This window comes from Diadema antillarum, unplaced genomic scaffold (genome assembly GCF_040938485.1).
Source record: "Diadema antillarum isolate AM-2024a unplaced genomic scaffold, OU_Dant_1.0 seq00001529_RagTag, whole genome shotgun sequence".
Lineage (NCBI taxonomy): Eukaryota > Metazoa > Echinodermata > Echinoidea > Diadematoida > Diadematidae > Diadema > Diadema antillarum.
Window position 1 is genome coordinate 365,965 of NW_027272261.1, and position 27,332 is coordinate 393,296.

Below are 27,332 nucleotides of genomic sequence, written 5' to 3' on the forward strand. Positions count from 1 at the left end.
CAAATAGCCTGCCGTACAGGACACCATTTCAATGAAGACACTATCACAAAAGAAACAAGGAGGACATACGCAACTTTGGTGGCTTGAAGAAAACTGAACGAGAACACCAATGCATGGAGACAGGATGAAAACAAACTCTTCAACAAGGCATCTGGAATTCATCGTCTCTCCTGTATCTTCTTACTTCCTCTGGTATATAGCATCTAGCATCAAAGACTGAATATTTTTTGTGAGGTCTCGCGCTCATCAAACGCTCACCTTCAGAGCAAAGTGATAATACGCACTTCTCTGCAGGCATATAATGTGAAGGGCTTGCTGCCCTATTTGAAGTACTCCTCTGTACATTTTAGGAAATTAGAATCGAAGTTGGGAGATTAACCGCTGAAATTTGAGCTGTAGGCAATGTTTCCCCACTAATTCACTTTTCTCAGTACTCCCCTCTCTGCTGATTATTTGCGTGATGTGGTTCATCAAACTAAGTTGCTTTTTCTAAAGCTCCTTTGTAAACCACACAAAAAAAAAAGAGAGAGAAATGATGCAAGAAATGACTCAAAAGCATGTACTTTGTCAAATCAACATGAAAGGAATGACTGTGATAGAGAGAATATAGACGGAGCTAGTAATGGAGAGAGAAGAGCCATAACTAGCATTGATATTAAAAAAGAAAATAAATCAGCTGCATGAAGCTTACTATACACTTGTAAAAAAAAAAGAAAAGAAAAAGAAACTCAGTATGAAGAGACGTGTAAATGCTGTTTTAACAAACTTTTCCTTTGCTTCCAATTAGCAATTTCTCTCAGCAATGTTCTTCTTAGCAATGTTATAGGAAAACATATGCGACCCAACATTAGTGGCTTTCTGCCCATTAACTGAAATTGTAAGACAGGTCAAAAGATGAGTAGCTCCTGTCAGTAACATTTATTTAATATGACCAATTTTCTTCTCCACAGTGCAAAGTTCTGCACTTTTTTTTTCTGTTCTGTTGTTCTTTCTCTATACAACGACTATACAAGCACTCACATCCAGCCCATTGAAAACTCAACAGCATCTACAGAATGGCAAAACCATACAACCATGTAAAGAAGGGACCGTCATGACTAGACAAGCAGAATAACAAGCTTGTTTGACAGCTATGGGAAATGAAAACACAAACATCGTGAACAACATAAACACCTCGTGACCATGATTTGATATACCGACCTACAATTAACCCTGCCCCAAACTGATATCCACCCTGTCTGCACACTGAGGTTTTACCAGGGAACTACTTATCACATCTCCCTGCATTCTTTCCCTCCTCTTAAGTGTTACATGAAAATGTATCCCTGGATTTACGAGAGGATATCTTCACATGGACCTTACAGCTGAGATCAACTTCATGCATCCCCCTTCTTTTTTTTTCTCCCTTTCCTGTAAACAAATCTAGCCAGCACTGTGATATATCCTCACATAAACTATACCTTCACATTTCTGCAAATCCATCATATCAACTATGCTATAATACAAAATGCAAAATGCTTCAGTGTCATGAAATGTAAGCATATTGTGACATTGATACTGCAAAGTTACAGAAAGCGCCCACAGAGTTTCTATCCGACTTTCATTCCATCTTAGTTACAAAAATGCAAAAAAAAAAAAGTATGAAGTAAACATTCTTAGAATTGGGTTCAATTTGTTTGATGCCTTCATGACACAATACTCCTATAGCAGTATTCATTTCATTGAAACGAAAAGGTTAAATAGAGAATATTATATGCAAGACTCTTTACCTCTTTCAAAATTTACTTTAATCATGGACATGCTAGGCTTATTAATGAGATCTACCCAACAGAGAACACCTTTCTGATCAAATCAGTAAGCTACAAGTTAGTGAAAACTTGATATATGTGAGAAATCATCTGTGTGTTATACATGTATCAGCACCTGAAGAAACCTGCTGTTGGTACAACTTCTGTACATAAAAATGCATTTTTTACTGCAGTGGGATAGTTCACCTATCTTAAAAATACAGAAGCCCCTGGCAGGACACAAAGTGTTTCATAGAGATGTAATACATTGATAGGTTTTGTGCAAAAGCTACCCCTCATGTTCCATCATAGTCAAATGATGATGGCAACATTCTGTGATGCAATGGTACGATGCTGAATAATAAATATATCCAACAATCAAAAGTAAGCATTCATAACAGTCTCATCATATGTCTACTTTGTCTCTGATACTGTACGAGCCGAAATTTTCGCGTACAGATATTTTCGCGAATTGCTACTTGGAGGACGTTTTCGCGTGTTGTTCATTTCGCGGTTGCGAGGGTCTAACTGAACTTAGTTATTTGCGCGTTTTTATTTTCGCGATTCAAAGGCGATTCGCGAAATTTGCGAAAATAAAACCACCGCGAAAATTTCAGCTCGTACAGTATACTTTTAGTAGCCCACTGTCATATCTCTACTGTTTTCATCCAATACCATCGCCAACTGGAGAACCAGTTTTCCATAAACGTAACATGAAACAGGAAGACTCGAGGGCAATGTGGATCACTGCATCGAGCCCAGCTATGACTTGCTCCCATCTGGAGTGTTGTGCTTGGCAAAGGGTGCTTCAGTCACTTTCAGTCTCTAAAGTTCATTCAAAATCTGATGGTGTGTCACTGCCTAGTTTCTCATTCCAGTTCTAAGGAGACATGAAGTGTATCTGGAGTTGTCCTGCCTAGTCTTCTCTCTAGACATGGATGTATAAATCTCATCACAGAAACTTGTGGTGCCCACATGTATTATGTCACAAATGGAAGTCTTGGGGGATAAAATGTATTGGGAATGGTTCTAGGACAATTATCCCCTGGACAACTACCCCAGACCCTTCCCTTTACCTGCACTCTAACCTTAATCCTAATCCTGAACCTAACCCTAACCCACTTCTTTACTCTTACCCTATCACTAACCAGTACTGAGTACAGGGGTAATTGTCCTGATATGAGTGGGAATGTAGGCCTACAGGCCACCTCCAAGACATGGGCATATAGGAAACATATCTAACAGACTTTATGACATGATTTTGGATGGCATTATCTTTTTTCCCTAATATGAGTCACCAAATTGGCAGCGATTTGAACTAATACTTGCATGATGTCTGATCTAAACTGAAATTGCAGAAAATGGCAACCACATAAGAAAAAAACTAAAACCTTTGCTTTTTCTGTATCAAAAATTCATGGCAAATTCGTCTCTGGCAGAGACAGCACATTTTCACTATAAAACTTGGCTTCGCTCTGGAACCCAACCAAGCGCATATCTTTAATAGTCACCATATTGCTGTATCCCTATACATTACATGAGCACTGTACATGTATGTGGAGAAAGGCCCCTATAAAGGCCAAGGTGACTCGGAGTGTTCCTACATGTTTACTAGTACACTACTATGTATCTATGTCTACATTCATGTCAGCAAAACGAGCCTTGTGCAATCATATATGAAGTGTGTCAGTGTGTGTAGAGCTGTACAATGATATAAGCAGGCACACCCTGTGCACGGTAGGCTTGGACAAGCCCATTGATGTGATAGATGTTCGTTCGGCTGTCGCAAAAAAAAAGAAGAATACGAGAATGGCTTAAACTCCCGGTAGAAATTCTATTTCAGGGAGGGTAATAAATCACTCAGCCGCATCTCAGGACTTGGGAGCATCCTTCATCAACATTCCAAACCCTTCAGCATGAACATTCTCTTGACATTCCCTCCCCTGAAAGTCAGCACGCACCTGGCTGCTGATACCCCCCCCCCCACTTCCCCCTCCCTCCATCACTATAATCTTCTCATTGGAAATGCACTCTACAGACGAGCCCCTGTAATTTGAAACAGCTCTACAAATCTAGCTTGACATTCATGTACCAGCAAACTGCATGTTCCTCCACCAGGCCAACTAAAGCGCAATATGCGTGATTATTCCCCATGAAATCATTTCCCATATTTAGATTTAGCCGAGGTAACAGATTTCCCTTACTTCCACCGCTATCTTCCCCTCCCCCTCATTTCTTCCCCACTTTTTCTCCTTTTTTTTGTATCTTTGAGACTCTAGGAAAATACTGTAGGGGTGACGAAAGCTACCTCATCATAGTCCAGGAAGTGACACAAGGATGCTGTTATTCCTTACTTGAAAGAGCGAGAGAGGCGAGGGAAGAGGGTTGTCTCGAGCTCATCAGTCGTCGCTATTGGCAGCAGGATCTAAATTGGGCTATTGTCCTCTTCCTACAGCGCATTAATTGAACACCTTAGCAGATGCTACCCACAGAATTTGTGCCGAGGAGGGGAAGGATTTCTCATGCATGCATGCGTGGGGCTGTCGAGCGACGGAGGTTTCCAGCTCATGATTAAAACTGATCTGTGAAACTGATTTCAGAAGAACAACCGTTTGCTGTGCATGAACATGTCACGTGTGTGCAACTTTAAGAATCAGACACAGCACTTGACCTACATGTGCAGCCCAAGAGTATTGACCGAAAAGTGACCTCGGTCCGAAGGACAAACACACTCCTGCCCTCCTTCTCCTCTCCATCCCTCCAGCCAACATTTCACTCGCAAATTAGGTCACCTTTAGACCAGAAGGTCTCTTTCAGACCCCTAATACCCCCATTCCTCTGCAGGTGTTTATTCATGGTGCCCCGTGCAATGGATGGAAGTTGTCAATACACTCTATGAGATTCAAATTCATAGGAGTGCCAAGTATAGATCATACAGGCCTACATGAAGTTTTGGGGAATTATAATCACAGTCCTTCAAGGTCTTTTTGCTGTAATACATAAATGACAGGCCATAAGGTACATCAGATTGTGCGAAAGGACAGAGATACGAACTACAAGTCAGGTGTGTTACAGGCGACTCTTGTTATAACAAAGTCCTTGGGACCAGCAGTTTTCTTTTGGTCTTTCTATCAAAATTTTCTTTTAACCCAAGGAAATTTCATACCAGACTTAAATGATAATAATTTTGGGACATAGACGTTTATGTCCCTGTAACGAAATTTCCTTACAACCATGTTCATTTCAACGGGAGCTCCATGCATTCTCATACCCCGCGTTCACATTGGTCCCCGCGACGCGGGGACAGCCACAAGAGATCTTATCTTTTTTACGACTGACAGTTCACATTGGTATCTCATCTGTCCCCGAGCTGTGGGGGCATTTTGGGGCTTGAAGCGAGCTCTACCACTTGAATCCAGGCATTGCGCATGCGCACATTTGATGACCACAGCTGGACGCTATCAATTGCGCCCCAAGGTCACTCTCCCCTCCAAATCTTGTCCCCGTACCCGACTTGCTTCGCGGGGGACGAGGGGACAAGTCCCAGTGAGCGTTCACATTATGCTTTTGGAGGAGAAAGTCCCGCGGCGTGGGACTTTCCCCGCATCGCGGGGACCAATGTGAACGCGGGGATAGTTACTCTCAAAAACGAAAAGGGGGGATTTCAAACACATTGTCCAGTACATCCAGAGAATTTCAGTACTCACAGTCTAATAAGTTTGTTTGTTTTGTTTCTTCTGTTTGGTACTGCTTTTTGGTGAAAAAGTTTAAAGCAAAATAACAGATCAAGAACAAAGAATGGCCGGTTTCAAAGTGGTTACATTTAACATTGTAATGTCACAAAGCCTTGACTGATATTTTGCACATGTTTATTCTGCCATCTTAAAATATTATGCAGAGGATAGTACTGCCTTTAGTAATATTCAATATGATTTGGAAATAGCTTGCAGTCTTTTGTACGCTTTGTTAATAGTATTCTGTTGTGCAAAACTGCAACGTTCTGATGATCATAAATCTCTTTGATTCGTGACCAATTCTACAGTATCAAACTTTGCTAGCCTGATATCATCTACATGTAGGGCGTATACTTACAACAGAGAGAGTACAGATTTTTTTTCCCTGCTGAAACAAACATTTGATATACTGTGATATAGCACATTCTGTTTGTTATATAAACACTGCTTTTCTGGTACATTTTGTAACATATCACTGCCCTATACCATAGAATTAAAAAAGAGAGGAAAATTAATTCAAATTTGATGAATACCACAAATGTATGCTGCACTTCTGCTGAAGATCTAAACCATTCAACATGTAACCAATATGGCTGGCTAATCTTGCTATACCCCATACTGAAGTACATTTGTATTAAAGCAATGTTTTCTATTTTTACAACTCAAGGTTGCAGAGCTTTGAGCAATGAGTAAGGGCTTGCTCATCAAAACAGATGTCCCTTTTCCACAAAACAATAAATACACACAGGGACAGTGCATTGTGCCCTGAGCAAAGATCACATGACCAAACACACTTTCAGCAGAGCATTTGTCCCACTATGACAAAATACATGAGTGAAAAAAAATAAACAAAACAAAAACAGATAGTCAGCCCGGCTCATGATGTATGATTCTTTTGTCTGGCCCAAGGATTAGCTGTAGTGCCTATTCCCTTCCACACACTCATGGCCATCAGTCAATCAGGGGACTTTCAATTAGAAGATTGATTCGGTAATCTATAGCTTCGCACTACCCCCCTCTCTTAATTAGAGGAAATCCAGAGACTGGGTGCATACACGGCAATCAGATCTCGAGTTTGATGCTCTTATTTGCCATATATCACTTTCACCATAGTGTGCAGTGAATATATCAACAAGGAAGAGTGTCTGTGTCCATATAGTTTGAATTGACACTAATCAGTTATTTTTAAACATATCAAGATACACACATGACACTCTGAAATTTGACTGCAAAAAATGAACAAGTTTGAAAGTCTACAGGAATGTCTCCACAAGGTTTGCTTGGTCCACATCTGCACCCACTGATCCAAGAAAATGTTTCCAAAGTAATGAAAGTGCAGCCAATATTTAAAACTCAAGCATTAAATAATGTACAAAAATGCTGAAATTTCAATTTATGGCATGGCACTTGCTTCTTGATATGGGGGGGGGGGGGGGAGCATAATGATAATGGTGTATGGGTATGCTTGCTGACATTAGGTAATATGGGTCTGCATTCCAGACTACAGACAGCATTGGGCAGCTAGGTTCATCAGTTTAGTAAGGGTTTTACTGTCTGGCTATACTTTCACTTGGCAAAGAACTCTCCAGGAACGCTTAAATGGGTCAGATTACTTTGAACACCACAGTCCCTGTGATTTCGTAAAGGCTCTGTCGGGGTCCAAATTGTTCTTGCATCCCCTAGCTTCCCAAATAAAAAGGCTGTATCATTCAGGAGATACACTAGAGCTTACTCTCACACATCACAACCTCTCCACATGGTTTCAGGTTGCTCCAGCTCTTGCACCTACAGTAAAGCCCAAGAGCCTGGCATCTCTGTTTCCAGAGTGTGAGGCATACATTCCTTGACACATCAAGCCCCCAACAATGCTGCACTTTGGTGGCATGATGTCTAGAAATGTATACACACATTTCTCCCACATCATCTTGCAGCCTCCATAAATCATGTTTTACACTCAGAATTCAGATTCCTGCCATTCCTTGGGTTTCCTCCATTCTTGACCTTTCTATACCCACTGCATTTTATATTCCTCTCTTTCTCTCAGACTCTGCATTCTAACCCATTCAATCACTGTAATCTTCAGTACTCTACTTTTACTCTCACTACTATTCAATGTCATAATCATCAACTTCATGGCTATCATCACTATGATCATAGCAACTATATTTTCATTATTACCAATTTTTTCCATTTTTACAACTTAAATGAAAAAACAAATCTTAAATAGTTGAGTTGTGATTCATCTTTAATGGCCACTCGAGAGGTAGGCCTAATCTAATGCTCAGCAGCTTTAGTCCCCTCCAGAGGACCAGAAAATGAAAGTCATCATAAGGTACAATGCCAAAATGGGAAACTAATATCACTGTTTGTGTGAATAACAATGCAACTTTAAATTTCATGATATTTGGGCTTGATTATGCTGTAACCTTCACCATTCTGTTCATCTAAATTTACTGCATTCATAAAAGACATTTTGAACATGATGCAGAATTGCTCCCTCTAACATTCAAGAGTAATCAGTCCATCAAACCCATGATGCACCTGTGATAAACATGTACTGCATTCCCATTCAAACAGCTTTTTGTAAGTGCTGGTGTTCTAAAATGGTAAGCATCGGCTGTCGGTAATATCCTAATGTAATACTGCTGACACTGTCACAGACAATGCAAGCAGTGAGCTCCAAAATGGAAACTCTTCAAAGATTGATCTCTATTTTCTTCATCTCTATCTCCGTTTTACTACGACCTACAAGGTTTCTCATCAGCACCACGACTGCCGTGGCCAATTTTTGGACAGTCTAAAAATCTGACAGGGCATCCACAGCAATCATGGTCTGTCACTTTGAACATATTACCTCACATCCATCCCATTGTGTCCACAGTGGCCTGAAATGTGATTGCTGTGGCCGCACAGAACATGGTATAAATGTAGCAAAAGGTGGCCAAGACCACACAAATATGAATACTTGGGACAGCAAAATATACACTTTGACAATAATACGTACTATCTCCTTGGCCACTTGCTCCGGGTCATCCTTCTGCAAGGCGATGTCAAACTGCAGCGCCTCATTGTCTCGATGCTTGTCCCTCCTCTTTTTGGGGTCCTCCACACGCATGATGAACTGGATCTGGTCTGTGCCATCGTCATCGTGTACGATCTCCACCCGAAAGGCGGTGTCTTCGAAGAACTCATGCTTCAGCAGCTCCTGGATCAGATACCTACAGAAAAGATAAAAAGATGACGACAGTAAGACTTTGGAATAGGCACACTTCTCAAGGCTTTTTCAGACAGATTTAAAGTCTTCATTTGGTGGTTACAATAACGTTTTCATTTTATTTATCTTGTAAAATGGAAGCCAAACAAAACTGGCAAATCCAGGAGTGCCAAGCGACAGCAAATAGTTTCAAAAGCAATAATAATGCTGTAAACTGATTAACTTGGATGGCTTGGTATTTGTATTTGTGTGCGTATGTGTGTGTGTGTGTGGGTGTGTGTTGAGGAAAATCGGACAAAGCTTTCAAAAGTTATGAACTTTTAGAGCTTTGGTGCGGCCATCGCTGTATGAGAAGACATGGTGTCACATGTGGAAAACAATATGAAGAAAATACAAAGAAAATTCAACAAAATTTCCTTTTCTAGGAAAAGTGCACATTCCCTTTGTTACTGACAGATGTTTGTAGGGTAATATTATTCCTCCTGCTTTCAGAAAGAGGTAAAGTGTATTCTTCAATTATGCTAGAAAAAGAAAATATGTTGAATTTTCTTCATATTTTCTTTATATCATTTTCCGTATGTGAGGTCACAAACTGCAGTAGTCTTCTCATCCAGCGATGGGGGTACCAAAACTTTAAAAATCCATAACTTTTAATGGGAATGGCCAATTTTCCTCAAACTTTCACTAATGTGTTCTACTAATAATATTGCTGCATTCACTCAATCCATATGTATATTTGGATTTCATTTCCCTTGCATTGGGAAGCCATACATGGGAAATTACAGAACTACTCTGATGATTATGGAGCTTCACGACTTCGATCCACAGAACTCCACTGATGAGAAATGAGCTTCAAGACTACGATTCACACCCACTTAACTGAGCCATACTTTAGTACTCTATCAGGGCCCTACATCATGCAATACACTTGGACCATTACATTCACCCATACATGTGAGCTTGCCCTGGGGCACTTGTGTCTAATGTTGGTGCCCCCCGCCTCCCACTTTCCCACATTTAAAGACCATATCCCACGTAGTGGCACTGACAAACACTTGCTGCTTGTCATCACAGATTCCAACAGAAAAATGATGAGAGATGAAACAGCAGTAAGACATGGCAGAGATAATGAAAATGCTTGTACTTTGTTTTTTTTTTTTTTTTTTTTTTTTTTTTTAGGTGGGGATTTATTTGCTTGATCTTGAACACTTACAAACTGTACGTTGGAAAGAAGGTCATTCATGTGTAGGAGGTATGCTGTTTAACCCCTTCCACATCCCCTTCCCAAATACTCTCATATTACGAGAGGATGTACCACTGGAGGGTGATGGAAAAGTTAAAACATGCTGTGCCGGCGTTGGGAATTAGTTTATCAGGATTTTCCACCGGCTTTCCACAGCAGCAAATAATGAGCCAAAGATCCTCATTCTGCAACTTTTCATCGCACTATTTCTGGTGCACCAGAAGTTATCAGGAGTGGGCTATGTGCACACAGGAAAAGGGGGAAAAATCCAGGGGATTGCCGCTCACTTCCTGAAAGTGTGCACACACTCCATCAGTGGCTACAGGCCAATGTTAACTCGTTGCTGAGATCTCTCCCAACATCAGTGCACTCATGGGTACTAATGGCTGCAACTTATAAATGATGCAAACGATACAAATCATGTCTCATTCTGGACAGGCAATGCTTGAAAAAGGAATGACAAATTAAATTTCACATAATTGGTGCCATATTAGCATTTTGTCGGATCCAATACAGCAATTATATTTAAGATTACATCGTCTTTATTTCAAACTTGCACAGACAAGATAAAAAAAGAAAGCACTGCTTTTCAGTACCAGCTACATCACTAACAAACCCTACAGATGTGTAATGTGATATCAATACCAGATCAAAACTTCAAGGGCAACTCATAACTGAAACTGAGGGGAAAGATATTAATCTCTATCAATTATGTCTGACCGAGTCCTACAGTGTCATCAAAAGTTTGTCTGAACTGTTAACTGCACTATTCTGGCACAACTTCCATATCTACAGTCTACCAATCTACTGCGAAACCAGAAATGATTGCAAGCATGAAACTTCCATGAATTTCACAAGGAGCCAAGATTCGCAATAGGGAAATGCAGGCAAAAGTTTTCATCTACACAATCCAGTACATGCCATATACTCATAATGTTTCTCACGGTTGGCAATTCACGAAAGTTTCATGCAGCGAATGTTTCCGGTTTCACAGTACATGTATATCATGGTGTAAATCAACCACTCACGGAGATTAAAAAAGCTAAGGGTGAGGCCTCTGCAGGCAGGTGGCCACTGTTGACAGATGCTCACAAAAGAATGTAAAACGCTTACAATATGTTACAGATTGTCTATTCCAAGAAAATAGAAAGAAAAGAAAAGTAGGTCGAAAGACAGTACTTTCTTCTTAGTTTTCTTTCACCCTGAGTCATAACACTGCGGTTTGCCTGGAAGAAGGCTGATTATCAATGTGTGAGATGTAGATAACTAACAGAATCTGGATGCTGGACAGATATGTGGTTCATCATGGAATCTCATGCGACTGGCAGCATTTCAGACCAGTGGGCAATATACACAAGGTCTATAAGTTTTCTGCAAGGAGTTTGCAGCAGCCTCACATGGCCACTAGACACAGGTGGCCACTAATACAAGATTGACTCTACGTGATTCTTGGAGTGTCATCACATTTCCCAGCTGTCCAAAGGCAAACTACGGTGTGGACAACAACACGTCTACTCTTTCTGTTTGTTCAGGATGTAGACTGCATACAGTGTTACAGTCAGGCTTGATACGAACTCCATAACTATGTCATATTTGACTGACAGGGTATTAATTTGCCCGACTGAGGAATGCATGCCACCTCTGGTGCCTAGATAATTGTTGATGGTAGGCAGGAGAAAAAATGACAAAAACAAAGATCATATTACCAAATTATGATGAACACTAAAAATGAAAATATCATGAAGATAAACCAGGGGAAGTCAATCAATGTAGAAGAAAAGAATTTTCCTCACATTCAAATTTCAGGCCTTTCTGCAAGTACACATACTGTACATGTGGGCATGTTTCTGACCATTCTTCACATGCTATAAACACAAAGTGCAAAGAGTGCTAGACAGATAACAATACATACAGCGATGATGTTGGTCCTAGGTACTTGCTCATAACCTAAAACCTCATGTGGCCAGCCATAATTGTGGCCATCAAATACAGTGTGCAGGTCATGATTTTGGTTCATTACACTGTCGCACCATTTCCATGGCACTAAAACCTCACTTGCTTTTCCTCTAAAACGCAGGTACAGTATTAGTACTTCTTCTTTTTCTTGGGGGAGGGTATCGTAAAATAAATACTCAGTCATCAAGGTAAAGCCCACGGTTGAGGATAATACAAACTAAATATCACACATACCACAAATAATTCACAAGTTCATATCAGTGCAGTTGCCATGCTAAATGCTGCGAAAATGTACTCGAGATTCCTTTCCAGATATCCACTGCTATCAATCGCTACAACTCAAAACTCTTCAGTAAATTTTCTGCGAGAAATGGCGACAAGCATGGTTACATAACAATAATAAATTCTAGTGTGACTGTCTTTTACAAAAATCTGGAACACCTTCATAGAAAAATGTTTCGTATCAAAAAAGTAAAAAATGAATCAATGCAAGAAATGTTTTCCCAATGAACATTTTACTCCACACCTTTAACCATCAAAATGCATCATGCATGCATATAAGCCATCCTGAATAAGAACTTTTCACAGAGCTGGTCTTTGACAGAGCATTTAGTTGTAATTTATTCAACTGGTGCCCTTTATAAAATGGCCTCATGCTGTGACATTATGTGTAGGGAAAGAGCTCTTGCACGCACCAATTTCAGCTACAGACCGATCATCATAATGATAACAGCGGCGGAGGAATAAAAAAAAAAAATCCTAGGCATCAGGGATAACCTTGTTCTCCTCATGAATATATAAACACAGGTATGTGCATCACTGGTTACCATGGTGATGTGATCATTTTCGGCTTCATTGCCATTTCTCTCCATATTCGCTTCTGGGTGTGTTTTTTTTTTTCTGCTGTCTGCAATGAATTGATTATGGCATCCACATAGCTTCTCACAAGGAGCGACATTGCACTTCAGAATTAGTCATGTGAAAGTATGGCTAGAACATTATTGGCTGATTTCCTTCCTTTTTTAAAATCCTAATACCATGCATTTGTAACTGAATGTGCTAGGATTTTTTTTTCACAAACTATTTTCATACAACAGCAATGAGTACTGTTACTAGTAATCCAATAGAATTGCTGAATCAAATCAATTTTGGAAAATGTACGTCGTCACACAAGAAATTCACAGCCGATTACCAAATCAGGGAGTAATTATCTCCATCCTCAAGTATATTCATCATCTACAGGCATTAATGAGATAACCTTCCCTCCCTTGAGAATACTATGTGGACTGGGTAATACATTATCAAGACACATTCCATCAACATGCAGGTTAGGAAGTAATGAGGCACAGCAGACTGTGTCTGTAAAGACAGCTGAGTGGCTGAGCGTGGCAAGAGCAGTTGAGAAAAATCAGCAATTTAAATAACACAAAGTGTTAGAGTAGAAGCTCATCTGTACTGGAAATATGCAACTAAAACTGGAGGTAAATATTTTGTACTGAGATCAAAAGTTTAACTTCAATTTTCAACACAAAATGTCTTTCTTTCCACTGGTTGCCATCAGTCATTACAGTGACGGCTTACTGTTCTACAAATAAAATCCACCCAGCAAATGTTCAGTCGCATATAAATGTCAACTTTTGGATATCGTCACACAAAACAATTGCTACAAACATAAAAAAGAAACTAGGCCTGTGTATCAAGGAATCATAATAATTTTACCTCAACTGTGTTTAAGTGTTCAACTCTTTCTGTGCTAAGAGTCAAATGTGCCAAATTTAACAGACAAACCTATGGACAGGGAATTAATATAGCACACAGAGGGTTAAAGTGTTTTTTTTGCACAGTTTTTGTTTGATGATGCTCTCCCAGATCCCTCCTTTCGCTCTCTCTCTCTTCTTTGCTATTTGTAAACGTCATTTCAGTAACTTAATCTGCCTTTCCACCCAATACTTTCTAATGTGTATATACACACATATGTATGGTCATTACTCCCAACACCTGATGGGGATCAAAAATTCACAATTTGGACCAAAATAGTGGAAACGTAATATCTTAATCCCTGTCCACTGTATAGCTTTGACTAATATCCTGCCTGGGCTGGCTTGTTTGAGCAGGGAGGTCTCACCTCCCTGGTTTGAGTGAGCCATGACGGCCGGTGCACAGGAGCCGTGTGTGGCCTGGACTGAATACGAGAAGTGAGGAATGTGTGCAAGACATGCAAGCCTTCATGCATTTGCAACAGAGTTGGCAGGGTGAGAAGATAGGGAGGTTTGCCTCTTGAGGGCGGCCATGAGTGCTCTGGGGGGCAGGCGGGAGAGAACCAACGAGGAGGGGAATTGGATCTGGCATCTGATGGAGAGGGGCTAACAGGACCCCAAATTTGCAACCAGTCCGTGCTGCCAGCGCCACGAGCTTGCATTTGATGTGCGAGAGCGCACAGAGCGCAGCAAAAAGGCGGCAACATTATGCAGGAGGCAGGCTGCCTCGACAGTGGAGCATTTGGCCGAGACGGTCTGATGACACTGGGCCCGTGCACAATTTCAAGGCCGCCAGTATGACGAAAGCAACCACCCTGGACTGAAAATTTGATTCTGATAAGAGCTATATATCCAATCGAAGTATAATAAATCACCTTGACTTTGCTGTATACCTAAAACGGTAACACGCTCACTCACCCCCCCCCCCCCCCCCCCCAACCCCTATACTGGCATGCTCTCTTGCTAGACAATACAGTAGCATTGTCTACACTGTAGCCCTCTGAAGCAAATGCATGAAAGGTATGATGATTACAGTCATATACATGCAACATATTTTTACATACAATGTATCACATACACACACTTATAAACCCACACATACTTGTATACCCCCACGCACATACACTGTACATTCAACATGTACGTGTACAAAATACATCTGTATCCAGACTAGAATCTGCTCGGGTGTTGGCATTGACATGCTTTCCCTCAAAGAGAGTAGGCCTAAAGGTCTGTGATGGCATGGGGACACACTGAAAGTAAAATTACATAATCTCATATTCTATACACAGTGGATAAATATCTCATCAGCTGACTTCACTGTCTTTCCTCAGTGGAGACAGCCACAGAGTCTGCACCTGGAGGCTAAAGAGACTAACGCAAGGGACAGACTTTATTGCAGTGGGAGCTGTATAATGATGAGCACAGGACGGCCGCACATCCCCACACAGAAATAATGAACAGACTGCCAGACTGCATTGATTGCCTAAATGTATGTGACCTGCATCCCCAAAAATACAACGCTGCATCAATACCCTAGCCAACGCCCCCCACCCCTCCACCTCTGTCTTGATTTGCCCAATGCCAGCTGCTTATTGAATACACTCGGCCCGCACTGAAGTCATGTATAACCCATTCGATTCAAAGCTGTCAGACAGTTCTATTTTCACCATTCTCACAACCACTGAATTTGCCAAAGAGCGAAAGAACATCGACATGACTAGCAAGATGAGGAAAACCTACAAAGAAAAAGGCCTTCAAATGTAAATGACTGGAATGCTGGCTTTGAATTCTTTGGCACGCGTACTCAATACACACATGGATTGATCAGTATTCTAGCATGTCCTCATGTGTGACCTAAGCTTTAGGCATCCATGTCGTTTGGTTTTTGTTTTTGTTTTTTCCTTCTTCTTCTTGAGGCCGTACTGAAGCAGGCTGAGCTGGTGATTTATTCACTACCTTCTTCGATGAAACCATAGATATTCCTTCCTGTGTACACAAACGAAGCACAGTACGCTGACAGACATCTAGCATTCCTTTCATACACCCTTTAATCTAAAATGACTCATCGTTGTAATTTCTACAGAGTACACAATTCCTACATGAATGAATGATTATTCACATAGTAGTCCACTGAGCTACCACTATACTCGTAGCATTAAGATTTTCATATGCTCACTCGTCAGGATAACATCTAAACAGCTGAGAACAGGTAAAGGATATAAGTTTACATAAAGCTTTCAAATATGACTCCGCACGAAAACTTTATAAGCTATTAGCACATAGCCAACAACCATCAATGAAGCTTTGTATATAAAGGCAGACACAGCCGACCCACCACACAAATCCAAGTGGTCGCAATGTTGGGAGAATGGAGAATTCATTATGCAAAAAAAAAAGGGGGAAAAAATCCATTAAAATTTCACAAGCAGACCCAAGTGATAAATCAAAAACAAGCACAGCATCCCTCCTATTCCTCCCCTCCTCATCTCAAATGCTCCTCAACCCACCCCCCCCCCCCCCCCCCCCAATCTTCTTAGAACTGTAGGGCTCATCATGCCAACAGTACTGTCAGTGGTGTTTCAGGTCATGGCACACCCCTTCACTCAACGGCTTTGGAATTGGCTTCTCAGTTGTGCTCATCCTCTACTGGAGTGATACAGAGAGAGTGCCTGCTCCTGAGGGGAGAGAGAGGGGATGATATACAGCCAGCGAGCAGCAGCGGCTTTTAAAGCTCCACTGCTTGTATTAGCTGTGTGCGTATTTTAATCAATGAAGGGCAAATCATTTTGGTAAAACTAATGTACGTTATTAGCTCCCAACACCAGCAAAAGAAGGCTCCAGAAACAGTGCTCTGAGATGGTCTGGAGTATAGCTTAAATCATTGGGGCATTCTAGAATGTGGACATGTTCAATTCCAAACTGATTTAGTGCAAAAAACAATGCTACACAAATTTCATGTAAGATTATTTGATTTGATTAAATGAAGTAAAATAGATTCTACGGGAGTGGAAATGGGAGCAAAATTTTTTGTGTTAGAAAATCTACAGAATATGAGGCTCCTAAAGTCAGAATATTATACGATATAAAACTGCCTGATCTGTTCCCTAAATATGACTTCTATTTTGCATACCCATAGAATGCATTACTAGTATTAATTTTTTTTTTTCTAAGAGCATTTACTTTGTATACATTGTACATTATCATGACATCATGAAACTATTCATAAGCATATAACTGATATTTTTGAATAATCATAAAAATAGAGTATTTTGCTTTTTCAAAAAAAAAAGAAAAAAAAACAAAGAAATTGATGTTAAACCTTTTTCAGGTCAAAGAATTCTTCATATGGGACAAGTTGGCCTACAGATAACTTGATCATTTGTTGTTGTTTTTAATGTCATACTCATTTCACAGAGCTCCATTTAGTTACTGCACTGAACTACATAAGGGGGGTGGGATAAGATGGGTCAGGATTACTTTACAAACCAAGGTGACAACACTGACTATTCAAATATCAAACTGGTCCAGTGGGTATTAGTTGACCCATGAAAAGAATACCAACAGCACACAGAGGATGGGTCTTTGAGATCATGGGGGGAGTCTTTTATACATCATGCGGTTGACCTACCAATCCAAATCTGATAGCTCTCTCCCTCCTGGACCAGGGGAGAGCAGGACAATAGTCTTTCACTTTTCACGCTCCACATAAACCACTGATCCTGCAGACTGATGATGTACTCAGCCGCACAGACAAAGGGACCCTCTCCAGTATGTATGCATCACACCTAGCGGTGAGACGCAACTGGAATGTTCATGGATGGCTTGCTTACGACCACAAGGGGTGACAGACAATATGAATCAGACACTGCCTGTGAATCTCGCTTGTCCCGCACTGTAGTCCAGTTCCGTGTGTAGTCCATGATAACTCCCCCTCTTCTCCCCCTCCATCCACACGCTCCAGTGGAGGGGTTAATAATGGACCAATTACTACTGCCCTATGTCATCTGCAGTAGGGAGGGACATCTATTAAATATGATCTAATCAGTAGCCATTGGCAATAACCTTCATTAACTGCAGAGAGATCCCAACCCATCCCATCCTATCCGAACTTCCGCTAAATATGAGAGAAGGAAACCTTTTACATATGTATCTATTATCTCAATTGTCTGCTTCCATATCAACCCACATGACTTATCAAACTTCCTTTATCAAAATGTTATTAGAGCAGCATAATGGATTCATGTACTAATACGCATGCAAATAGTAGAGCAAATAACAATAGCAGCAAGACTCAAGAGGATGCAGAGGGGCAAATAAGTCCAGTATACTTTATGCCTAACATCAAGGTAAATCAAGGTAATGATTAACTCTTCCATAAGACTAAATTGGTCCTTAAATATTGCAGTGTGAGTGAGAGCATTTGTACCTTTCTAAACACTACATAGTCAGACAAATGCCCAAAATCAGCAATAATTAATGTAGCAATGTTACAAGATGTCACCACAGACATGAAGTCAAATTTAGATTTTACTTCATGTGAAATTTGCCTTCAGCATTAATATCTATTTTCTTTTTTTTTTTTTCTTTTTTTTTTTGGGGGGGGGGGGGGGGGGGGCGGGTCCAAATTTTCAATTTTCCTGCTTTATCATATCCTTGCACTGAAATCACACAAACACCTCCGTGGAAAATCTGAACAAACACTGGAACGAGCTGATTGACACCTAAAACTTGCAGGACTTTCAGAATAAAGTACATAAAAATAATTCAAAGGAGGGTATTAAAGCATTGGAAATTAATGTTTGTATCCACTAAAAATGCAAAGTAAATGGGAGTGGTTTTTCTTTCATAAAAATTCTATTATCCTCACATGGATACTATACTCACAACCCCCCCCCCCCCCAAAAAAAAAAAAGATTACCTGTATCATTGGTATACAATCATCACAGCCTTGCAAGCAATTAGCAAATAATCTATGAGCAAATGAGTCTCTTAACCATGCAATATATCACAAATTGAAAAGAGGGGAGCACACAACAGACCGGAAGACCTCAAGTACTTTACTCTCAGGCAATATATCTTACTCAAACGGCCAACTACAGAATGGCCATTTACTGTTGAGACCAGGTAATATCTACTACAACTAGATGGACCAACTTTGGTGTGATAAGGAACTTTAATATTCCGTATGAGTGGGTGGCAGCTAGATTATGAGACAGATTATTGTTGTAAGTGGACAGTTTTACATCTACCCATGACAGACATCCATGGGTCTGGGTTCTGGCTGAACCTCTCATACGAACAACCTGACCTACTGGCATAAACAAAATATCTAAAAAAAAACACATATTGAGTCATGATAAAACATATAACAATTTGCTTCAATGCATGATTCACCAGTGTCATTTGCCATGATGAAACAGAGAACAACCATCTTTGTTGTGAACACAAGGAGGGGGGGGGGGGGGGGTTACCATATAAATTCTACTCTTCATACTGTCTTGGAAAGCGAGTAATAATTTTGTCTATTGCTTCGTTGAGATATCACTGAAGATTCCATGAAAAATGAAAGATCGATAACAATCTTGAACAGTCCTAGTCAAAGTTTCATTTACCAACACTTCAGTTGGCATATGGAGCTAAAGCCCTCTCATATCAGCACAATATCTCCTTTCATTTACTTTCTGCATATCTGCTCCCCCAAAAAAACACAACAACAAACAAACAAACAAACATATCAATACGTATACATTTCTTCATTGGCTATATGTGTTCATATCCTTTTCATGTACCCACTTAACCACGACTGATTAAGCTTACATGCTGAAGTGAAATGCCTCAAAGGTTAGCTAAATATATTGGCATTTTGGTTGTGTGTCCATTATCTGTTGGTACAGCTCTGAGAGGACAAAAAAAAAAAGGAAAATGACCTCATCATTGTTTCACAAGGACAGTTTGTCAAGGATACTATTTCATATATAATTGCCAATATAATTCCTTATTGCCTTTGTATTGTAAGAAGCAAGGTGAGTAAAGCTCTTCAGAGAGAGGACATAAATATGGAAAAATACCAATTCTACAAAAACTGGGAAATAAACATCATGAGACATGCACAAACTCGTGCCAGAGACTGTTAACTCAAACAGGCAAGAATAAATTAATTTTCATACCATATTTTATCATGAGTTTGTTCTGTCTTACTAGCCATGACCTGCTCACAGTTGTGTCATCCAAGAAATTAAGGACTCGCTGAATACACTCATTCTTGAAAATTAAACAAAGTTCTAGTATGGTTATGAGACCACAGTACAAGCTGCAATAAATTCCTTTACCTCTCTTTCTCTATCACAGCCCCAAATCCCTTTCATTTCCATAAACTTTCATGGTCCATTATCATTGTTTTATCACTACATGCTCTTGTATTTATCAAATTCCTATTCTCAGGGCTTTGTACTTCCCTACCAGCAATAGAAATAAAAAACAACAACAAATGCAAGCAGCAAAACATGAAAACATGTGGCACCTTCATGTGGGTATATGACTAGTTTTCTTATTTGTTTTGTTTTGTTTTGTTTTTTTTTGGGGGGGAGGGGTCCTTCTCATGCTTTGTTTTGATGATGGCAGCCTGTGAGACAATGACTCGGCCCCTTCCCTACAGGAGACTATTCTTGGCAAACAAGACACTCTTGCTGCAATACACGCTCTGATTTTTGACAGGAAGAGAACTGCTGGCTTTCAGCGCCTATTTGGGAGCAATATCCCTTGACGGAAATTCTGGTAGAAGCTGGACAGGAAGGCTAAGTAAGATGGGGTAGTACAGAGAGGGGAAAAATAGATTTGGTTCATTGGCACTGCCTGCCAGTGCAAACAAGTTGCCTTAGTTCATATACAACCCCCACCCCCCCCCCCCCCCCCCCCCCCACACACACATGCACACATACACACACACACAGACATCAATGCAAATTACTGCAGACAGTTTATTAGGACATTTCCTAATTAGTTGGGTCTTTCCTGTTTAGGTTTCGTGCTACTGGAATGTTTTACAAGTGGGGCCCCGTGGAGAAAAGTTGTGCCAGCACACACATCGAAACAAAGTCTGTCTGTGCCAGCCAAGTCATGGCCATGTAATACTCACAGGGGAGATTTAGTAAAGGTCTCCTAATAGAGCAAGTTCCTGATTGTTAACAAAGTCACTTTCAATGGCTGAAAAGCACAATTAATTTGCGCTGTTTACATTTTCGTGATTACGATACAAGCTAGGTCACATAGGAGTGAAAAGGGTATAGCTTTGTACTTAATGGCTGAGATATTGGGGACCAAGTCAGTCATTATAATCATCACCAATACATTCCTTTATGATTAAATAGGGTCATTAACAAACAACCTCAAAGTTGGATTCATCTATGACCAGTCAATCACCATGACAGTCATTTCATATTCCCTTTTATGTAGAAATAGTTGTATTTCATCTGAAAGTATCTGCCAATTTGTCAGCACTTCTTTACAGAGTTTAGGAATGCTTCAATGGATGATGAATTTTCAGCCTACAAACGATGTTATGACCAAACAAAAAGTAATCTTCAGAAGTGTGCAGCCAGTCATCGACTATTTAAAAAAAGACAAACAAAAAAACGCAATGCTGACCTTGTGATGAGTTAAACTACTCCTGGGGGTCAGATGACACCATCAAACACACTCTGCGACTACATATATGTTCACAGGCAGTGACAACTTATCAGCTCCCTGCATCTAACCACACAGGGAAGATGACGATGTATCACAAGGTGAAGCTAACCTTAACCCTTTCCCACACATTCTATCATTCTATCTGTCCTGGCTTCATGTTTTTTCTCATTGCCATAATGCATAATTGCAGCAGAAATGTTGGCATGGATTCTTGTTTATGGGGCTCCTCTCAAATTTATCAGGACAGAGAGTTTCAGGCAAAACCAGCGATCCCAGAGGATAGCCGCAACAGTCGCTTCTTGTTGTTGTGGTTCTGACTTCATTTCTGGAAAAATACAAATCGACTGGGGACTGGCACACAAAACCTTTCTTGAATGAGGACATGACATGATTGCTGAATACTGATACATCTAAGGAGCCTCCCACACAACCACAGTTTTGCGCAGTGCTAATGACCCCACCCATGATTGGTTTGATAAAAAAACAATAACAAAAAACCCTCACATCTGACATGGAGAAGGAGTTGCACATTATGATGTTTATGTGTGTGTGTGTGGGGGGGGGGGGGGGGGGGGCCTAACTAGAAATAGGGGAATGGATAGTTTGTTGTCAATTACGTCATTTCAGTTTATTGTTTCTGCATGGTACAAGTAATCAACCATGATCACTTTCGGAAATATATACAAGAAAATCAGCAGAATACTTGAACTTAGAGTCATTCTTTCTGCACCCTTTTCTTTTCTTTTTTTGTTGTTGTCACATTAGGGCTGATATCAAACATGATTCTCCTCCATTATCATATACCACTGTAATGACTGAGTCACTCGGGTCAACTTCAGGAAGAGAATACTTCCCTGGCCTTAACCAGCAACCACAATGTGCACAGCGGCTAAACAACTGCATCAAACCACACTGAAAGTCATACTCTTTGTATCCCCCAGCAATTTATTAGTTGACACAAATTTGTAAATAATAAATTAAAGCAAAACATGACAAGAACCACATATAGACAAGCAGTAAAACAGAAATAAAATTGCCCACAACCTAACACAATGAACATTTTTTTTTTTCATATGACGTATCTCATACCCCCAACCAAAAACACAAGAGCATTATAACCATGATCAGTATTATCATCAGCATTTAGAAGTAGTAGAAACAATAATAGTAATAGAAGTAGTAGCAATAAAAGTTAAAATTTCATTGTTATCATATCAACAACTAAAGCAATGCAGTTGCAAAAGTTAGTGAGGGGCACCTTGACGTCATCATGCACCATACTGATACATTTTACTTTAAATTGATACATAAGATGCTATAATCTACTAATATTGTGAAAAGCAATGCTTTCTTTAAAAAGAAAAAAAAAATGTTTTCTTACACACACACAAAAAGAGACTTAACCCTTTCAAAGATATCATTATGTGTAAAATTATGGTAATACACAGATAAAAGCTAAACATCTCCCAAGTGCCAGTGGTAATCAAAATGGACAGATTCTGTATCATGTTAAAGCATTTTAACACGAGAATCTTAGGGAACTTGAATACCTGGGACTTGACTAGGTGTCATAAGCTCTAGTTCAGATGTTGTGGCTCTGCATATTGTGAAGAACAGTTGCGATGTGAACAGAACACCATCTCAGAGGAGAGAAAAAGGCTTGCAGCTATAATTCATTGTCGAAGAAAGATTTTGAACTTCTCTTCAAATGGTAAACAGGCATGGCTCATTACTGGTCATGGATTTGGTGTCATCCCATGAGAAGTCAATTGTTCTGAAGAAAGACAAAGTACTCATTACTTTTTTCCACAAGTTCACTTAAATTTCAATTTCAAGTGACACCCTTTCAGTATGATTTGATGATCAGTATATCACATCCCATCCAAAATGCCTAGTTTCCCCTAGATCTACAACAAAACAGGCTTACATCCACACAAGGGACTTTCAAGAACTGGTGGTCACTCTTATTTGCTATTTTCATTTTTTTTTTTTTTTATTATTATCTAAAACACTGCTAGGCTTGTAATTTGAAACACAAGCTCATCCTACTGAAGAAAGGTGAGTGTATTGTACATCTCTTCAAGACCCACTACACTCTCTGCCATGGAATCGCTGGCAGGAAGACCCACAAATATGACTGTGGTGAGACTAGGGGACTAGGAGAGCATGTCAGAACCATCTCAAGTAGCATTGTTAGTTTTCTCCCATCTGAAACCAGACACTTGAATAAATCTATGTTAACTCCTCAGCTACTCTACCACATGCCTCTAAAACCTAGTTATTTCCATAATAATGCTGTTAAAAGAAAAAGTTGCCAATGCTCTCTGTTTGCATGCCTGAAGGGGGAACACATTATCACTGTTGATGTAACAAGGTACAAATATTAAGAAGAAATTATTTTTAAAAATCTGACAAGGATCCATTATAAATGAATTCTATGTCAAAGTGTAAAACCTAAACGTTACATACACATCTATAGGCCATTATAACAAAAATGGTACTCGATCAGCGTCAAGAAACTTGCATTTTGCAGACGGCAGAAACTTGGTTCTCTTGAAATTGACGACCCCATTACCGGTACTTAACAAACATTTCATTTATATATCAATGGAAACAAAACCCAAACTGTATCAGGGTGTCGCCATTATGAAACATGAATAGATCTGAATTTCCTTCCACTTTCACAGACTTACAGTCTCAGTTTCATCGAGCGACTGGGGTATACTACTTAGGATACAAAAAAAAAAAAAATCAATACGGACAGAAATTTAAATTTAATCTATTTTACAGATTTCCAGGAACTATCACTGCAAGCCACAACAAGCCTTTTCTCTTGGAGCCCCAGCCCTACTCTATCCAAAACTTTTTTTGAAGTACTTGAAAATAACATTTATTTTCCTACAAGGAAGGCAGACTGATAAATATATATGTTTCGTCATAAAAATTATTTTTAGCAGCTCTGAGTTCATTTAGCATAGAAGGATATATTTACACTGTATGTAGTATCTAAATGATTGAGGTTCCTATAAAATTATGGAAATGTTCACGGCCGATTGGTTATAATCTATATAACAGCCATCGGTTGTTACTGTGAGTGCTAAGTGAAACGAGGCCCAGGTGAGAGGGAAAACTGGAACTGACATTCCAGATCCAAGCACCTGAAGATACCCAACACTGGAAACATGAGCCATGTTCAGACGTATTTCTAGTCGGAGTAAAATTTTATGGCGCAGCAATTAAAATTCAAATTTATACTTATCTTACCACAACCCTGTGTCCACACGACAGTCGTGGGAAGAAACTCCGACCAATTCACCACGGTCTTCGCGGGGATCACCGTGGAGGGTCGGTGTAACTTCCGGGAGTGGTAGCGCCGCGCACGTCAACCATACCATTGTTACTTACCAACAACATTTATTTTCTCCATTCTTGTTGATGAGAATTTCTGAGCGCTAGCTTCTCCGTCGCGATCGACTAGGTTAGAATGGTACTGCACGTGCATGTGTACTCGCATTTGAGTCAGGAAGTTTTACGTAGGTCGTATACGGTTTGTAAGGTCATAGATACTCCCGACGACTTGTCCGCATGGGCAATTTACTCCGACCGGCTAGTCGTGGTAGCGAGATACTCCTGAGAAAACTCAGGAGTATCTTGGTCGGAGGAAGAGGTCGTGGTAAGTTTCTCCGACCGGAGGAAGTTACCATGACCTTGTTCAGACGGGCACTACTCCGACCTTTCCTCCGAAGTTACTCCGACCAAGCTTCCTCCGACCCTTCCTCCGAAGTTACTTCGACCAAAACTGCCCTCGTCTGAACACAGCTATGGAGAGATATCTTGCTCTGAAAAATCCTTTCTGACATTCTTTTTCATAGCAATCCCCGGCTTAATATACACTTCCTCATTTCACGCAAAGTCAAAGACACAGATTGAAATGATAACTCATTCAGTCTAAATGCTGAGCTGCTATACATTGTATGTAAATGTTTGTGCTGTTTCTAAACCCCAAAAATATACACAGCTGTACTGTAGCTTATCCTGACATAATTTAAAAGGAAAAAAGAAAAGCAACAAACTCAAAATATCATGTACAATGCCAATTATAATAATGACTGAGAGAGATTTGTGGAAGAGATCAGAGGATAAAGCTTGCAGCTGCGATAAGCATACTCATGCATAAACAGACTGGAGGCATCGAACACTGAGAACTGTTTTGTGTGCACAACTTGTGCGTTATCATTTCAGCTCTAAATCATAATACATGTACATTAGTGTATGGATGCTCCTACCCCTCCCTCCTTCTCTCCCTCCCCCCCCCCCCTTTCTCCTCTATCATTTATTTGCATCAAAATGTCCATTTCTTTTGTCCTTCTGTCTATTTACTTTCAAGTTTGTTTTCAGGTTTTCTTGTGTGTTTTTGTAAGGGAGTGGAAAATTATACATGATATTGAGTGATATATGTTGTAGTGTGCGTAACCTTTAACAGTAAGAGGAGTCGGGCCAACATTTAAAATAGAAGAATGACATACCTGTAGCAAGTTTATTTGAGAGAGCTTACTACGTAATTATAGCATTCATGACCAATCAAGCAAATTATTGAACTTGATCTCTTGCCAGGATTAAATACAAACCACTGCAATACATTTTTGGATATTTCAGCGCAACTGAGACACATGCATGATAGCAGTGAACTTAATGCCCTAAAATATACCGATTTAAGAATAGAATATGATGTGTACGAAGGTAATGGTAGGATAGGAACTGCTGCAACATGGTTGCTTTGGCATATTCATCATACCATCACATTTTGAGGAAGTTGCATGCAAATCTACCCACATTTTTGTAAAACTGCATTGATGCCCCACATAAATAGGATGGGTAAATGTCATAATCCTGAAGGGATATATTGTCAGTATAAAGTCCGGAACATGAATACTCTGTCAGCTAGCTGGCAAGCCCTGGCCTCACTACATAAAGCACTAATGTTTACAGCTCCAGCTAAGGATTACATTGTGGTTCATCTCTTTTTCATGGACTTAAGGGGCGTTCATACAGGTCCTTTATAGAGTTACATAGTGCGGCATACCAAATACACATTGCTTAGGCTGCTCGAAGTTGTGCCTATGCTTGGCCTACAAGGCAATATGGTGAGGGATACAAAGGGGTGCGGAAGATGGACACAGAAAAATTAAACATGTTTAATTTTTTTCACATATTTTTTTATGTAGAGCACAGGATGCAATAAGCTTGCAGTTTTCTGCAGGCAAACAGGAGGGGATTCAGAAACAGAAAACTAAGTTTATATACATGTAGCAGCAAAGGGCTACATATACATGATTCTTACTGTTTGTAATAATTCATTGCATTTTTGATCAGCACTTGCTCACACACAGTTAGCAATTGTACACAAACGTATGCAAGCACCAGACATTTGTATACATACCACATGCAACCCGACGCCTCCTATGATATACTGCAATGCTACTTGAAGGTACACCAATTGCATATAAATATGATGCAATTTACACGGTGCTCATAGTGTACACACAGGGTACGCAACCATATCCGTTGTACGCCAACCTACATGTACACACTGGTTATCTCTAAAGATTTCATTCTACTAATTTTCAGCTATCTATCTTGTTGCACTGAATTTTCTCCTGAGCAAGCGATGCATTGTTGGAACTGTTCTTCTTGACTTTTGCTCTCTGGTCTTCTGACACCTGGCCTCAGACCTAATTTGGACAAGAATGTATCACTTTGCATGGCATAACTTTGCAGGAGAGAGAAAACAAACAGAACAATTAAGAATCTTTGTTCTGCCATCATATAAAATGATATGTCACAAATGACAAATTCTATTTTTTTAGGGGGGTTACAATTGCACTTGCAGGATTTAGAATCATGAATCCTAGTGCTTTTAGATATAAAAAATAAAGAAAAGAAAATGAAGCT

General features: G+C 40.0%; 1 protein-coding gene across 1 annotated transcript in view; it reads right to left on the bottom strand.

The window, feature by feature from the left end:
• The window catches only part of LOC139710403 (uncharacterized), a 106,016-nt gene that overhangs the window by 49,191 nt on the left and 29,493 nt on the right, over nucleotides 1-27,332 (bottom strand). The window contains exon 6 of the mRNA XM_071622318.1: nucleotides 8,526-8,739. Coding sequence (XP_071478419.1) covers nucleotides 8,526-8,739 — 214 coding nt within the window. The remainder of the gene's footprint in view (nucleotides 1-8,525; nucleotides 8,740-27,332) is intronic.